Source organism: Antechinus flavipes, chromosome 4, assembly GCF_016432865.1.
Source record: "Antechinus flavipes isolate AdamAnt ecotype Samford, QLD, Australia chromosome 4, AdamAnt_v2, whole genome shotgun sequence".
Classification (NCBI taxonomy): Eukaryota; Metazoa; Chordata; class Mammalia; order Dasyuromorphia; family Dasyuridae; genus Antechinus; species Antechinus flavipes.
Window position 1 is genome coordinate 67865543 of NC_067401.1, and position 18027 is coordinate 67883569.

Sequence of the window (18027 nt, forward strand, 5' to 3'; positions counted from 1 at the left end):
ACATTGTCCCTGTTTTTAGAAAGTTCATATTCTAATGTGAGTGTAAATGCAAAAATACATACAGACAAGCTCTGTAGTGTTCATAGAAGGCAATCTCAGATATCAAGGTACTTGCATTGATAGAATTTGAGCTAAGTCTTGAAAGAAATGAAGAAACCTAAAGGTGAAAGTAAAAAGAGAGAGCATTCCAGGCATGAGGGATAGGCAGGGAAAAGACTCAGGAGATGAACTGTCATGTGTGAGGAAAAGCAAGGGAGCCAATGTTGCTAAATCAGATTACACAGAAAGGAGTAAAATATACTAAGTAAGGTCATTAAAAGCCAAAGGATTTTCTATTTGATACTGAATGTCACAAGGAGCCATTAGACTTAAGTGAGTAGGAGGGTGACATACAGACCCATGTTTTAGGGTGATCACTTCAGCAGCAAGTGGAGGCTAGACTGGAGTCAAGAAAAAGTTAAAAAAGGTGAATAACCAGAAGGTTCCTGCAATAGTCCAGGTATGAGGGGATCAAAGCCTATTCCTGGGTATTGTCTAGATAAGTGGAGAGAAGGTATGATATAAGAGTTGTTTTAAAGATGAATCAATGGGAAAGAATATAGGAAAAGATTCAAAGATAATATCAAGGTTAAACCCTGGGTGATTAGGAGAGTAATGATGTCCTCAGTAGTGAAAGGAAGATGATAAGACTCTACATCAAGGTGATGGGTGTATGAGAATAATGAAAGGGATTAACATGGGAGATGTTGGGAAGGCAGAAATGACAGGACTTGAAAATAGCACGGATATATAGGATGAGTGCAAGTGAGAAATAGAAGACAGTAACAAAACTGTGAGCTTAAGTGTCTAGGATGTATTAATGAATCTATCTTTCTGGATACTTTCTCTTCACTTGGTTTTCATCTTATCTGTCTGACTGCTCCTTCTCCATCTGCTTAGCTGACTCATCATATATCACACTCCCAATCACTACATGTTCCCCTAGGTTTTATCCTAGGCTTTCTTCTCTCTACATTCTTTCCCTTTAGTAACCCTGCATATGCTAGATCTAGTTGCAATCCATGTATATATGCAAATATGTGTATCAATGAGAGTGTACATATAACACATGTGCATAAACACAGTCATGCATACAAACTCATATACATGCACTGTGTGCATATGTACATATATAATATTGCTTAATTAATGATTATTGATTAATGGATTTGTTGATAATATGCTTACAATAGATATAGATATTATAGTTTTATTTTAATTTGTTTTTAAAAAATAAAGAATTTAAGACAAAAAAAGCTAATCCTAAGTTTTAAAAAAAGAAAAAAATGCAGGCTTCTTTTCAATTAAAAAATAACTTTTAAAAAGTTCAAAATTAGTGGCAGTTCTAATAAGATTTCATAAAAAATAACATGGTATAACAACAAATATCAGAAATAAATATTATGCAGTTAAATTTAATCTTTATTTTGGTTGTATGTTACATATAATACATAGTTATATTATAAAATATTAACCTGCATTTCAATTTAATTTTATAAACATTTATTAATACCTACTAGATGGAAAGCTCTGCCCTAGGTGCTGCAGGCATAAAGATAAAAATGAAAATGTCCCAAGGATATCAAACATTAAAAGGGGATTCAATATATTACAGTCAAGTAAGTAATGTTATTATTATAATATTAGTTCTAGAATAATACTACTAGGAAAACTAAGAAAGGAAGCAAAAAAAAAAAGCAGTCAATTTAGAGTCAGGAGAGTTGGGATCAATTTCTTTATCACTTAGGACACTTTTTATAATCATATTCAAAAATTATTTGGAATGTAAATATCCTCATATATAATATGAGGTACATAATACTTTAAATATTTAGCCAGAGGACTATTGTAATTAGGCAGTCAGATGAAATAATTAATGTGATATCTTCCACTCATTATTATTAAACAAGCAACATTTTGCCCCTAAATAGAATGTGTATATTCAATATTTTCTAAGGAATACTATTTCTAATGCTGAAAGGGCCATCAGAGTCCAACTTCCTTCAAATAAGCAAACAAGGATCAAAGATCCTACAAATAATGAGGCATAAAAGCAGAGTGCTCTAGTCCCATTCCTCAGACGTCAAATCCAGAAATCTTTCCACTGCACTACACTGAAGCCTGAAAAGGAAATGAAGCTAATAAAATGGAGCAGGAAAAGTCAATAAAACTAGAAATTGTTGTTCACAACATAGTACTAGGGAACCTGCTTTTCATTTTTATATCTATTTATCTTCACCATCATCACAATTATAGTGTTCTGCATAGAAAAGCCACTCAGAAAGTGTTTTTGATGAATTAAATTCTTTTAAAAATAAGAATTTTAAGATAAAAAAGCTAACTAATTCTTAGTTAAAAAAAGAAAAATGCATGGTTTTTTCCAATTAAAAAAAAAAACAGTTAAAAAAATAAAAATCAGTGACAGTTCTAATAAGGTTCCATCGAAGACAATATAGCATAACAACTTAATGATCTACAATAGAAGGAGCAAAACGTCAAAGATTGGTAAGTTCACTTGATTTCACTGAATAGTAACAAAAAATAAAAATGACACAAATAATAAAAGCTAGTATTTACACAGGGCTTTTTAATTTTAAAAAGTGATTTTCATTTCATTTGAGCCTCACAACTACTGTATGAGATGGGTGCTATTATTATCCTATTTACAGATGAGGAAACTGAGGAAGACAGAGAAGTTAAGTTACTTTCCCAAGTTTGCATTGCTAGTAACTGGAAGGATGAAATAAGGTAACATTGGCATTGTGTTTATTTTTTACCATAAAATGCTAAAAAGAAAAAAAGTTCATTATAATTTCAATTTCAGAAGCATTCTGAAACTTGTATTTCTAAAGATGCTCATAATTTAAAGTGGGATACATTAAGCTGGGAAAAAAAATTAAAATCTCTTTCATTTGAATATGAAATAACCTATGCAGGCTGAATGGACCATCTGGGACAACAATTTCCCAAAGCTACAAAGAACAATAATCTCATCATTTTAAAGAAAATCTAGTTTCACACTCTAAAGACAAAGAATGCCCTTAAGTTTTGAATAGTGACACTCTAATATGTCATATTTTACATAAACTTGCAAATCAGATAATCTTCTCAATATACTATATATTTAGATTCAAATTTACAAGGTCTATCCTAACATCCAGTTTTCCTAGAAAAAAAGCTTGATAAACAATACAGCTTTCCAGGGATTATATAAAACAGCTGCCTGGGGCACATTTATATTCTATAAATACTTTAAGTATTGCCAAGGGATTCTAGGGAGCCTTCTGTAAGTAAGGCTATCCAATGTATGCCTCAAGAATCTATATAAAAGACACATTAATAGAATAGAAAAGAAAAGGGTCAAATGATGTAAACAGGTACAAACCAAGAAAGACTGAGAGAATACTTACTGAGTTACTTTAATCATCAATGTGACATCATGAAATACCAGAATATTGATAAGGGAATGAGTAAAGAGCAAAGTAGAAATTACAGGATCATAAATTTCAGATCAAAAGGACTATGAAAGTTTATCTAGTCCAATTGTATCATTTTACAAATGAACAGATTATGAGACAGAGATTAAGAGACTTGCACACACAAATTCTACCCAGAGCTGGCTTCTGAACTCAAATCCTATGATTTGGACCAAATCCCAAAACCCTGAATTTTTTATATCTCATCAGAATTTTATTCCACTCAAGAACTCATTTTTGAGCCATTTCTTGTCTTGATAAGACACACTTCACCATTGTTGTTTTCAGGTCCAACTTCTCAACAATGATATAGAGTAATTTGCCATTTACTTCTCCAACATTTTACTATTACTATTCTTATGTCTTTTAAACAGAACATTAAGCATATTCCTAACCAATATACTACTAGAACAATGTTCTCTGAGAAAATACTATTTATGATAATACATTCATATAAAACCAATCAATATTTGATGATTAATACATTTTCAGGATTCTTCACTTTACAAAAGATATCAAAAGTATTCTTAAAATAGCTAGTTTACCAATGCATATAAAATTACTCCATTAAAAAAATAATAATTTATTAACATCAGGAACAAAAAAGTGAGATCCACTTGTAAATTATGCTTTTTCTGACTGATAGAAGTGCTTTCTTTCTCTGTCCTTATATGTCTGTTGTGCAGAATACTAGCCTTCAACTGAATAGGTGTAAAAAGGGAAAAGTTAAACTCAGAAAGATTAGGTGTTCCTACCTAGGTAGAATAAGGCAGAATTCCAAGTTATGTACTATGTCCACAAATTACTTCCCAGGAGCAGGAGTGAAAGTGAATGAGAAGACATTGAAACATTCTTTTTCTTAACTTCAATTTGAAAGACTTCTTTATGCTTCTGCCATAATACAGTACATCCCTCTAAGTCTTACTAGTGCAGGGTTAAGCTTTAGTAATTTCAAACCACAGTAAGACACTTGCTACACCCTGTAATATTATCTTTTCCTCCTACACATTAATATATCTTGGTCTCCAACTTAACCCCTACTTCCCACACATACATCCTTTGAGAAGAAGGACTGAATCGTTGCATCTTCCACAATGCCAACCACAGTGCTTTATAGATTTTATATTCTCCACAAATATTTGCTCAATTGACTTGGCATTAGTCAAAAGATTTACTTAATTTCTCTTTATAAAAACAGAAGACTAAGCTTTTTTCCTATCCAAAAAAATTGAAATGGAGCATATCTTAACTTCCAAAGCTGGAGAAATTTTAAAAATAGAAAACAAATTGAAAAAAAAATCATAGGAAAAGGCATAAAACACATATCCAAGAATTCATACATGTCTTTCTGTGATTGGGTCCTGTGACTCAGTAATTCAAAGAATTATTAGAATATATGGCTATTTCTACCTGGAAATTCAAGCTTCACTGTATCTCATTTCCTCTAACTCAAATTCATTGGATCATAGAGTAAGAGTTAGAAAAGACTTCAGAGGCTATCTAATTCAACAACCTCATTTTACAAATGAGAAAATGGAAATTTAGGAAGGTAACTAACTTGCCCAAGATAGCATTGAGATCTGAAGATTTAAACCTAAGTCCTTAGGTTAAGCTGCCACCATGATAAAAAGACAAAAATGCAACAATCTTAGTGCTCAAAAAATTTACACAGCAGGGGCAAAAGGGTATATAGGAAGGATAACATTCATAGATAAAAAATACAAAATTGTGTGTGTATGGGTAATGTGGGACTGGAAGGGAGGAAAGAGTAGTACTAATAATTGGGAATGTGAGAAAAGTATAGACTGAATCTTGGGGCATAATGTAGGGGAAGAGAACATTCTGAGTACAGAAGATACCCTAAGGAAAAAAAAAGAGGTTGGAGACGGAATATGTACATTTAACAATTAATTCAGTTTGGTTAGAAGCCAAGAGTTTGTGAACCAGTTAATATGAACCAGTCTACAAAGAAACTAATTGTGAAGGAATTTAAAGGCTAAAGGAGTTTGTTTTATCTATAGGTGGTAAGGAATTATGGGAATTTTGCAGAGAGAGATATGGTCAAATCTAACTTTCAGGAATACTCATTTAGTCCTTGTGGGGAGGATAAACTGAAGACAGAGATCTGAAGCAGGAAAATGGACTGGGAGGTTATTGAAAAAGTCTAACAGAAAGGTGATGTAGACTAGGAACTATTTAAGTAGAGAGGACAGGTAAAGAAGAGATGTTGTGGGGGAAATAAAGGCACTGGGATACTTTTCAATCCATGGAATACTAGGCATTAATCTTAATAACCTATTATCTGAATCTAAAACTCAGGTTTTCATTTCTTTTTGTCATCTAGCTTTTCTTGGCAATACAGATAATACTACTTATTAATAATCAGGAGGTATAAAATAGATGTCTGTACACACAGAAATAGAGAAATATGTCTATAGATCACGACTTAGATTTGCAAAAAAACTAAGTTTTTGTTATTTAAAAAAATTAAGCTGAAATTCTAATTTTAAAATGTATATTCCCAAACAGAAAATGTATCATAAACCAAGAGAAAGATTAAGGTCAGTAGGTTTACATACCCTTTTCTTCCTTGTAAATTCTATGAGATATTTTGTCTATTAAGTTTATCTCCTGGCTAAATGTTCCCATATAGTCATTCATTTCATTGAACTCATCTGGGCGGTTTTTAACTCCTCTCACTGAGGATGCTACAGCTCTGACTGTCTGCCCCATCCTAGTAAGCAATCCAGGACCTTGTTTCTTATGCGAAGAGAGCTCCTAAAAATAAAACAAAATAATGAAAGTGAAGTAGGTAACAGTCATAGTAGTAGTGTAAATTTCAAGAATTAAAACACACACAAACACAATGGAGGAAAAAAAATAGAGGTTATAAAAATAATGGTACATAGCTTATAATACAAAATACAACATTTGGGGTAGATTATAGCTTGCTACAGAAAGATAAATTTAAATGTTTCTAGGTCTTCCTTTCTCTGGTTTCCATTGTTTTTACTGCTCAAATTCTACTTTAAATGACTGCAGAAAAACATATTAGCCATGAATAGTTGAAAAACAGGAGAGGATGATAAAAGAAAATATTTTGTATGAGGATTATGTGTCTGTGTCTAGACCTGACTTCATTGATATACAACAAAACTCTTAATATGAAAGATTTAATCACTGTAGGGCACCAACTGTCTTTTATAATGTGCAATAAAAAAATTAAATGACAGCCATACCTTTTTTTAAAAAAAAAGGTGATCTGCACTATTTCTCTGTTTTAATTCCATTCTAATTTTAAATTAGGAACTGACAAAGCTTCTAATTGGTCACTATAATGGGTATTTAATGAGTTTTTGCTCATAGAATACGGTTTGTCTTTTGAACATTACTGATTGCAACACAACCTTTTTCCCATTATAATACAGAGCCAAAGAGTAAAGGATATCATCAAGGAATTTTCTGAAAGGAAGAAAAGATGGGCTGGTCACATGGCAAGACAGAGATCAGAAGTGATCATGACGGTGTTGCAGAGGTAACCTCATAATATCAAAAGAAGGCAAGCAGGGCCCCCAGTGCATTGGCTATTCAACCCCCTCTTCCCCACCATGACAAACACAGAGCAGTATCATATGATGGCATGGTGATCTTCCTCAATGGGCAGAACTTGCAAATCAACCAGATCAGAGATCCATTTCAGTACATTAGCAAGATATCAAAGCATCTGCTAAGTGATAATACTAAAGGTGGGTAACTGTGGACTTAGTAAGCAGAAGAAAGAGTCAAATGATATTCAGATTTATGGTATCACAAATACTTTCCCAAGACCCTTTTGGTTTCATAACCTATTGGTTTCATACACTATTCATATCCTGAATAGTGTTTGGGACACAGAGGTTATTTAACAAATGATTGTTGGATAAATGTTGAATGAATTTAAAGGGCTGAAAAATAATAAGAAATAACTTGAATCATAAGGAACAGTGTAGGTCTTTTGAAGCAGAACATGGGTCAAATATGAGTTGAAGAGACAGTTAGAAATAAGAATAGATTCTGAAAACCAGGAGACTGACTGTATGAATAATAAGCAATTTTAAACATTGCCTTAAAAATAGAGAAGAAAAAGGAATGATAAATCATAATTGATTTTTTTTTACCATTCCCCAAATTCTACTTATCCCTCCCTTTCTTATAGAAATAGCTGACTCAAACCATGCTTTCTTTTTATAGTCAAAATTTCCAAAGTGTAATGGATCTCCATAAACATTTAACCCATGGCTACTTAGGAATACTCTCTAAAAACATTTACAATGAATACCAGCACAATCCTTCAATGAAGGCTTCTTTACTCTATCACTGTTTAAGGAAGTCCATTTTTCTTTCACTTGTGGGCCATTTCAACTTCAAAAAAGGAATTATTTACATTTTAAGCCAAAAAAATCATGTCTCTGCAAGTTCTATCCATTGCCCATAGTTTGGCCTCCAGTAACTAAGCAGAATAATTTTAAATTCTCCTTTCAAAATCTCAGACAATTATTTTATCCCTTCTAAATTTTGTCCTCTTGAGATTAAACATCCACAGTTCACATCAAATAGTCTTTATAAATCATGACTTCAATGACCCCATTCACCCTGTTTGCTGTCCTCTGAACTATGTTTGCTAAAATTTGGTTGGCGGAAATTAAATACTCTTGAATGTTCTGATAAAAAAAATCACCCTCTTTCCAATTCTGGATATTATGGCAACTAGGTGGTGTAATGAATACAGCACTGGGTTTGGAATCAGGAAGACATCTTCATGAGCTCAAGTCTGGCCTCAGATATTAGCTGTGTGATTGTGGGCAAGTCACTTAACCCTTTATGTCTCAGTTTCCCCATCTGTAGAATAAGTTAAGAGAAGGAAAAGGCAACTTACTCCATTATCTTTGCCAAGAAAACCCCAAAATGAAGTGAAAAAGAGTTGGTTACAACTGAAATGACTGAACAATAATAACAATAAATATCTTTTTACAAGCCATTAGTTTTGGGATTGCCATTATCATACTATTGACTCATACCGAGCTTACCATCTATTTAAACTCCCTATCTTAAAATACGTTTAGCTCATCAATCCTTACCTGTATAAATCATTTAGAACTCATTATCAAATTACTTATGCTTATTCTGTTACTAATTTATTGATGTCTTTAATATTATTTCTTTTTCTTGAGTATATAGAAAATAATTGAATGATATAATAAAGAATTGTGAGAAAATGGTAGTACACTATGACTGAGAACCCTCACAAATGCCCCAATGAAATTCTAAAAATACATTAGAAGGAATAGTAATCAATAAGGATTGCACAAAAATGTCCCAGAATTCTGCAGGAGCATGGAACAGTGAGAATCTAGGGTTGTTGGAAAGCCAAATGTTAAGCCATCTGATCCCATAGCTAGAGCAAAGCTCAGCATAGGCAGTTTCAGGAATATAATTCCTGGTGATGGAATGGAATAACACTAACTGGCCATAACAAGGATTAGATTTATGACCTTGGTCTTATTAGCACCAAATCTCCTGCCAGCTTTCCTTTTGAAAAATGTTTTAATGTCTCTTTCAAAACTATGAATCATCTTTTTCCTGTGAATCTCTGTGCTGGCAGCCTTATAGAGTAGAACACCTAGTTTGGGTTCTGAGTTCTATATTTTTAATGAGAGAAAGATAATTGCTACTTAATTGTCTTGGAAAGATAAGATGGGATTCAACAACTCATTGCTATTGTTTCATCATTTTCAATTCTTTATGACCTCATTTGGAGTTTTCTTGACAAAGATAATGAAGTAGTTTACCACTTCCTTTTCTAGCTCATTAGTCAAATGAGAAAACTGAGGCAAAAAAGGCAAAAGACTTGTCCAGGGTTATACAATTAGTATGTGTCTAAGGCCAGACTTGAACTCAGGTCCTCCAAATTCCAGGAATAGTGCTCCATTCATTGAGCTGCCCCCCAAACCCATTGCTAGTATCTAAATTATTTTCTCAGAGAATTTTTTTAAACAAGAAGTCACAGAAGCATCATATATTGTATTCTTCACAGGCAGTGTAAAAAAGTGCCTAGCTTGTTATACCTGAGGTGAAGATAACCAAGGTTTGCACTTAATAACGATGAGATCATGTGAAAATCATGTGATATCCCTGAGCCTGTGTTTCCTCACCTTCAAATAAGAAATTATGACATATAAAGGGCTATCATTTAGAGATTTTTTTTTTACTATCTATATTTTAAAAATACTCAAATAAAAGATTCAGGGTTTGAACTGAGACTCTGCCATCTACTAACTACCAAATTAACCTCAGGTAAGTAATATAAACTCTCTGAAACACCATTTCCTCTCATATAGAGGAGAATGTTAGAGCAACATCAAATAAAGGTCTAATATCAAAGAAAGAGAGAACTAATATAAAAATCAAGGTATAGAGTCTTGTTCTAATAGAAAGATGTACAAAGAGTTTGAATAGAGGATTGCTACAAAAAATTGCAAATTATTGACAAACATATGAAAGAATTACTAATATTGAAAAGATTACAATTGAAATGATGGAGATTTCAGATAATCTGTAAAAAGCTAACAATAAAATGGGGAATCAGTGCTGGAATGAGTTGCAAAAATAAAGATAAACTGAAGATCTTAGTTTATACAAGCTGTAGAAAGACAGAAATGCTAAGGAATTGTTTTGTGGAGTTCTGAACAGAGGTCCAATCATTCTTTAAAGCAATTTAGGACAAGACTAGGCATATTTGCTCCTTAAAAGGGACAAAGAAAGAAAGAAAGGACCTTTACATTATAGCAGTTTTTTTTTTTAATATTGCAAAGAATTGGAAATAAAGTAGTTGCCTATCTATTAGAAAATGGGAAATAAGCTGTGGTATATTAGTGTAATAATAATGGATATTATTACGACAAAATATAGAGAAACATGGTAGTAAGAATTGTATAAATTGATACATAAATATACAGAACCAGGAAAATAAATTATATACAATGATCACAGCAATACAAATGGAAAACAAACAAACAAAAAACAAATGAATGGGCAATTAAATGGTTCAGCAGATAGAGGACTGGCCCTGAAGTCAGGAGGTCCTCAGTTCAAATCCAGTCCCAGATTCTTAACTCTTCCTAGCTGTGTGACCTTAGGCAAGTCATTTAACCCCAACTGCCTTGCCCTCCCAAAAGAAAGAAAAAAAGGAAAAAAGAAAGAAAGAAAGAAAGAAAGAAAGAAAGAAAGAAAGAAAGAAAGAAAGAAAGAAAGAAAGAAAGAAAGAAATGAAGACTGTGAATTAGAATGACCAAGCTTTTGTAAGAAAGATGGGATAGTTGGGATATTATGGGAATGTAATTTTGCATATGATGGTTTGATTAGTTAAGGTGTTATTTTTAATAAAATAAACTCCTTTTCAAAAAGGATGTATCCCCAAAAGAAGTTGGGGAGGAACAAGTTGAAGAAGGTCCATAATATATAAAGATACTTTTCTCCCCAAATAATAAGGATTGGACTAGATGACTTCTGAAATATCTTCTCCTTTTACATCTTTTTTTTTAATATTTTATTTTATTTAATAATAATTTTATATTGACAGAATCCATGCCAGGGTAATTTTTTTACAACATTATCCCTTGCACTCTTTTCTGTTCCAATTTCCTTTTACATCTTTGATACTATGATTTTAGTGACAGAAAAACTCCTTGACCAGACAACACATTTATCCATTAGTGCTTAAGAAAGATTTGTTAGCATGACTTCTGTTTATTGTTTGAAGCACAACTTCAGTTTCTTCAGTAACAGTGTCTTAGACAATTTCTAAGAGTACAATTAGGAGTTTAGATCAGGAGTTAGGCTATGATATTATGGCCTAACCATATAACAGGCATAAAAATATATAAAACCTCACTGTCAGGAAATAAAGTATATAATCCTTTATCCAATTCATTTGTTATTTTAAAATTAATTTTAAAAATATAGCAAAGCCTATAAACAAGATAATAATTCACTCTTTTATAGAATTTTAAGAATATCTCACATCAATCCTGTGATAGACAATTCAATTAGTAACCCAATATCATAGATGAAGAAATTAAGGATTTTGGATGGTAAATGACATGTCCAAGGTCACACAGTTAGTAAGTACCTGAGGCAAGATAATGTAATTAAGTTTGAATGTCTATGAACTGAAAACTGTAGGCAGTCCCCTGGAGGAAAAAGTATAGTTTGGTTGTCTTTCAAAAAGATACAAGGTGTCCAGGAGAACTGATACACACCATCACATTCTTATTCTCCAGGATGCCAAGAAAGAAAAGATTTTTTTAAAGCCCTGAATATTTATTCAACACAGGCAAAGAACAACCTGAATTTTTAAAAATCATCTTCAAAGAAAGAAAGAAGATTGTATGTGGGAGGAAATACATGGTTACAAATAAAACAAAAACCCTAAGGTTTTTTGATACTTTAGAATTAATATAGGTTCCTTATCTAAAGACCATTTACTTATGTTAAAAACTTCATCTTAATTCATTCAATAGCGAACAATATTTCCTGGAAAAAAATTAGTAAAATTATAAAAACAAAGTCAATATAATATTGGAATGTATAAGAATAATAAAACTGAAAAATCAAAGAATTTTTACCCAGGCTTGTGCAGTAAGAAACACTTTGAAGTCTTCATTAAAAGTTAAAGTTGGATGATCAGCAATTCGATTTAAGAATTTATGCAGTGCCTTTCTTCGTGTCTCAATGAAGTCATCATTAAACCGTTCCACCATGCCTTTCATTATGAATTTTTCTGGCAATGGCTAAGGAAACAAAGCATAACATTATTACACCAAGCAGATGATGGTAGAAGATGTTCCAAAAGCTTTAGTGATGTTTTCAGTTGTTAAAGCTTAAGCTTGTACAACTGTAAGAGACTTTACTATCCATTCATTTGTAATCTCCTCATTCTGCAGAAATTCTGTAGAAAAAAAAAAAGAGAGAGATCCAGAGAGTTTAAATAATGAAATGAGGCAATGTGGTACAATGGATAGAGTCAGAAAGACTCAAATATCACCTCTGATACTTATTTAGCTAAATGATCCTGAGTAAAGCCTCAGTTTCCTCATTCACAGAATGAAAGTTAGATTAGATTGTTTCTAATGTCCCTTCCATTTCTAAATCTATAATTCTATGGTCCTAACTGACCTCACATTTACACAATATCTATTCATATTTTTATCCCTGGAACCTGACATATGGTAGGTATTCAATGACTGACTGAAGTAGAAAATCTGGGATTTGAATCCCAGATGATTTGATGAGCTTGATGGTGCAGCTGTCTATAGAAAAAAAGATCTTTTAAAAATGATTTAACGGTACAATTTGAAGTAGAAAGTAGTAACACAGAGTAAAATGTAAAAAAAAAAAATAAGCATTTCAATGAATCTTGATTTTTTTTAAAGGCAAAAACATTTTCAAAATGAAATCAGGCAAATTTTCAATACCTAAAATGAAGTTTTAAAAATATTAAACTTTTTTTTTCCTTTAGTGTACAAAGGAAGGAGTTGGAAACTATAAATTCATCTATGTGGGCAATTCCTATTGTGGAAAATTCTTCAATGTACATTGGCAACCTAGCTGTAACCTATATCCCTAATGATTTGAGGGGATCACTGAAACTTAAATGATTTCATCATTTAGCATCACCCAGCAGGACTAGAAGCCAGTCTTAACTTCATAGTTATTCTTCTATCCACTATACCAGAGGTATTAAACTCATGGCTGTGGGCCCCTGGAAAACTCCTGAGCTGAGAGGGAACCAGATTAAAATAAACTTGGGAAGGATTTAAAATATATAAAAATGCAACAAATCATAGATAATGTTAATTTATGATTTTCTAAGTTATTATGTAGCATGTGGGAATCCAGTTTCCAAATATTTGCAAGTAAAAAATAAATACTGCAGTCTGAAAAACTGATACACTTACAGGAATAATGAGGGTGGGATGCGCCTCTTCAAGTTTTCCCTTTAACCAAAGGAAATCTTGATAACGTCTTCGAACTTCAAATTCACTGGAATCAAATTCACCACGAGATGTCTGAAGAAAAAAAAAGAATAAATAACTCAAGATGGATGGTGTTTGTTTATTAGTTAGGACATGCTAGAATAAATCTGAGCCTGGAAAAAAAAATTAACAAATACTAATTATTTTATGTTTGTCAGCTTGTATATTATTTTGGTGCAGTGAAATATCTGCTCACATAGCAGATGAAACAAAGCAAGTTGGATATCCTTCCTGAGAAAAAGCAAGCATCTAACTGAAATCTCTTTAGCTTTGAAAATCAAAACTGAAAAAACTGTTTTATAACAGCCATCTGCCAACCATAAAATGTTATAAAATCATTATATTGTGCATGTTTTTCCTTCTAACATATACATATGCTCTGAATATAATGTCTAAAATTACTGCCATTCACCAACTAATTAAAAATCAAAATTGGAGGAACATCTTTTTTGTTTTCCATTTTATTACAGTCTAGTGAAGACTCTGACCTTAATTGCAAAGAAACATTTCCTAGAAATTTGCTCAAATCTTTCCTAAAATGTGCTGAGAGTATATGAAAACTCTGGCATGTTCCATACTGATCCAACTATCACTTAATTCAACTAATATTTTTTTTGACTCAACAAGAAAAATTCACTATTGTTTTCAGGGTTTTTTTTTTTTTTTAACTGAGATATGAATTTGTCACTTACAAAAGAAATTAAAGACATTAAGGCGAATATTTTCACAAAAAGGGAAGTGTCAATTTAGAGTTTCTGGCAAGACAATAAAAATAAAGATGAACCCAAGCCAAACAGAAACAAAGATTCTCTAATTAAAAAATGAGAAGATAATATTTATCATGCCTCCCAAGAGCTCATTTGCATGTTCTTGCTCTCTCTCTCACCCCTTCCCATATCTCTCCCCCCCACACAATAATCTTTTTGAAAAAGTTTTGTAGGTAGTATTTCCTCCCTCTAATTGTACTGAAATTTCAGAGAAAAGATTTTGTGACAGTAATGTCATTGTTGAAATTTTTTTCTGTAGGAGTACTGTGGGATGAAACATTGTTAAATTCCTTAAAAAACAATCTAGCATGTACATTTCACACACTGGAAATGTCTATCACATATAATGATTAAAGCTACAATTTGCTACAAGTTATAAAATGCAGAATTAATTGTCATAAAGTGAGGATCAGAAAGCTATTAATGTCAACAGGTTACTTCTTTGAAAATCACTGTTTCAAATAATATAGTCAAGATATTTCCTTTGCAATGCATTAAAAAGAAATAATGTGATCTGATTTTAAAAACTTAATCTTTAGAAAATGTTGCAAAACTTTCACTGCTGAATAAATACACAGAAATTGCTCAAGTTAAAAAATAAGGAATTACATATATGTGTGTATATATATGGAACACTGTTAAGTAATTTAATAACATGTATGCTTGACTGAGTCTATACTTCTTCCACAGTTTCCAATCCTGGGAATGGAAATTAAAATTATGTAGTCCCAAGTCCTACAGAAATAGACAAAATAATATAATAAAATGATATAATGTAATAATAAAAAATAATCCCTTTAAGTTTTATTTATTCTGAAAGCTTAACTGTATATTTGATCTCAAAGAACTATGTTCATGTTTCTCTTATATGCTGATTTCATTCTCCATAATATTATAATTATTTGTATGGATCTCATCTCCTCTACTGGTTTTATGCTGTTTTGAAGTCAAGGGATGTATATCTTTCCTAAAATTTAATGCAGTGAATTACAGAAAGTAATCACTTAATAAACTGCTTTTCAATTGGAATGCAGTGTATTTTTACTTTATAGTTCAAAAGGGTAGCTAGGTAGTGCTTTAAATAAAGTACTGGAGTTGGAACCAGGAAAATTCATTTTTCTGAGTTTAAATCTAATCAGAAACTTATGTGACAAGTCACAGAATCCTGTTTGTATCAGTTTCCTCATCTATAAAAATGATCTGGAGAAGAAAATGATAAGCTGTGCCTGTATCTTTGCTGAATAAAGTCAAATGGGGTCATGAAGAGTTAGATGTGATTGAAAAATAACTGAATATCAATAAAATAGTTTAACATATTTAAATGCAGTTTTACAAGTATCTAAAAGATAAGAAAGGAGATAAAAATAAGATAAGAAAAAACTCTAACAATGGTGATTTTTCAAAAGTGGAATGGGCTGCCTTGGAAGATTCCCCTTCATTGAAAGTCTTTGAGCAAAGGCGGAATGACTACTTGTCAAATTTATTGTGGTGATGCTTCTTTTTAGAATACAGATTGGACAAGATGAACAACTGAGGTCCCTTTCAACTCTGATTCAGTTATTCCATAACAGAAAATGAATGGGTCAGAGAAATGTTTCTGTTCTCTGGGACTGGGTTTTGTGCTGTGTGGAATCACTATTTTCTGTTCCTATCTCTATTCCGTGCAAAGGTGTAACAAGTAGATAGCAATAAATCCTGACCCAGGAAATTCAACTGAGTGTCATTGTCAGTCTTTCTAAAGTAGGGAAAGAAGGTCTCAGTCCTATCCCCATGAAGAAGTTTGACAGCTGGGTTATGAGTAAAAATGCTTTCAAGACACACAGATAACTAAAAGTTTACGGTAGGACATCTCCAGATTATAAAGGAGTTATGATCTAAAAGTTCTTTATGAAAAAGATCATAGATTAAGACCAGGAAAAGACTTCAGAAGCCATTCAGTTCATGCCCCTCGTTTCACTTATAACATGGTGGTTAGAGTAGAACGTACCATGAAACATGACTGAAGTTGAGCCTTGAGCACATACTCTGTGCTGTGGCTCAGTGCTATTGGGAAGATGTAACAAGCAGGGGCTATGCCAAAGAATATTAGCCACTAAAATAAGAGAAGCCACATACTCAGCAAGCTAAAAGATGAAAATAATTTCCTCCTCTTTCCCGTTTTTTAACATCAGAAGCTTGGAGTCTTTGTGCATACCTTTAGCTTACACAAATCAGAAAATAAACATCAATTCATCAAATCTCTGATTGCTTCTTCTGCTTTGTGTCTCTTTACAAGAGCACAGATGATCAAATAGTGATCCTAAAATGACATTTCTAACTTTGACAATAAGCTTATGAGTTTGCTTTTTCTGAGATCACATGGGACTAAAAAGTGATCTTAAGAAGATTGTTTTTAACATGTTTACAAAATTAAGAGCTTCTAGGATCAAATGAGATAATATTTACAAACCACAGTACAAGGCTTAGCACGTAGAAGGTGCTCAATAAATACATATTCCTTTCAACTAGGTCTAGATGCTAGTTATCATCTGGTCCCCACAACTTTTGGTGTCAAAGATCACTATCATAACAATAAACCCAATTTATGTTCTGATTTGTCAGATGATAATGACTCTGAATAAATTTCATGGACGGTGCAGAACTATAGTGAAAAATGAAATGCATGTTCAGCAGTTCCTAGAAATGTTTCATGTTTTTAAGTATGACCCCAATCCCCAAGAGTACAACAAGAGTACAATAGGGTCACTGTACCATATATTAACTATCTGTCAGTATGCATTCATGAGTTCTTTGTGATTTAAACATTGCTTTTATGGTAGAGAAAACAGATGTTTTCCATCTGACCTACTCTGTACACTGAATACCTTGTAGAGTGACCCTATTGTTCCTTTTGGGCAAGTCAAACCGAGGCTCTGGAGTTGAGGTATGAGCTACAGAGCACAATAACAGCCTGACTCCTCTCTTTCAGGTCAATCATAGCCTAGATGGGACATAGTTAGTATTCTAAAAGGCACTTAGTTCTCTAAAGGTATTGAGGTAGGGACTAGCACTTCAAATTCAGATGTCTCCAATACCTATTCATGGTTATTCACAAAACTGAGGTTTATTTTTATTAGAATATCTGTTATATAGGGATGTATATGTAACCCTAAATTGTGTAAATATGTAAAATATATGTAAATATTTGTATATATGCATATGTAGTGTGTGTGTGTGTGTGTGTGTGTGTGTGTGTGTGTGTGTGTAGGTAGGTAGCTATGTATACACAAAAGGTGGGGGGAAGTCTGATAATGTGACCTTGAAGCCAGGAAGTCATGATTCATGCCCTGCTTTTGATACTTGCTAGTTATGAAACAAGTGACTTCCTATACATAAACCATATTCTCTCAATGACTATTTCTTAGAATTCTTCATTTCCTTCAAAGCTTAACTCAAGCTCCATCTTTTATATAAGGGATTTTCTGATCTCTATAGCTGCTCTTATCCTTCCTCCATCACAAGTATATTTTATATATTTAGTATATATCTTTAGAGTTTGTAGTAGAGAATATAGACTCTATCAGGGTGGAGGTTTCTTTGCCTTTGTATTCCTATTATAGCTCTTGACACATTTTTTTTAATTAGGTGAGTGATTTCATTGACATAAAGTAGTGATGTTACATTCAAATAGAA

At 32.5% G+C, this 18027-nt stretch overlaps 1 protein-coding gene across 1 annotated transcript in view; it reads right to left on the reverse strand.

Moving 5' to 3' along the window:
• SNX7 (sorting nexin 7) overlaps positions 1-18027 on the reverse strand; it is a 146265-nt gene that overhangs the window by 103626 nt on the left and 24612 nt on the right. The window contains exons 3-5 of the mRNA XM_051993275.1: positions 13511-13621; positions 12179-12343; positions 6095-6293 (exon numbers count right to left, since the gene is read on the reverse strand). Coding sequence (XP_051849235.1) covers positions 6095-6293; positions 12179-12343; positions 13511-13621 — 475 coding nt within the window. The remainder of the gene's footprint in view (positions 1-6094; positions 6294-12178; positions 12344-13510; positions 13622-18027) is intronic.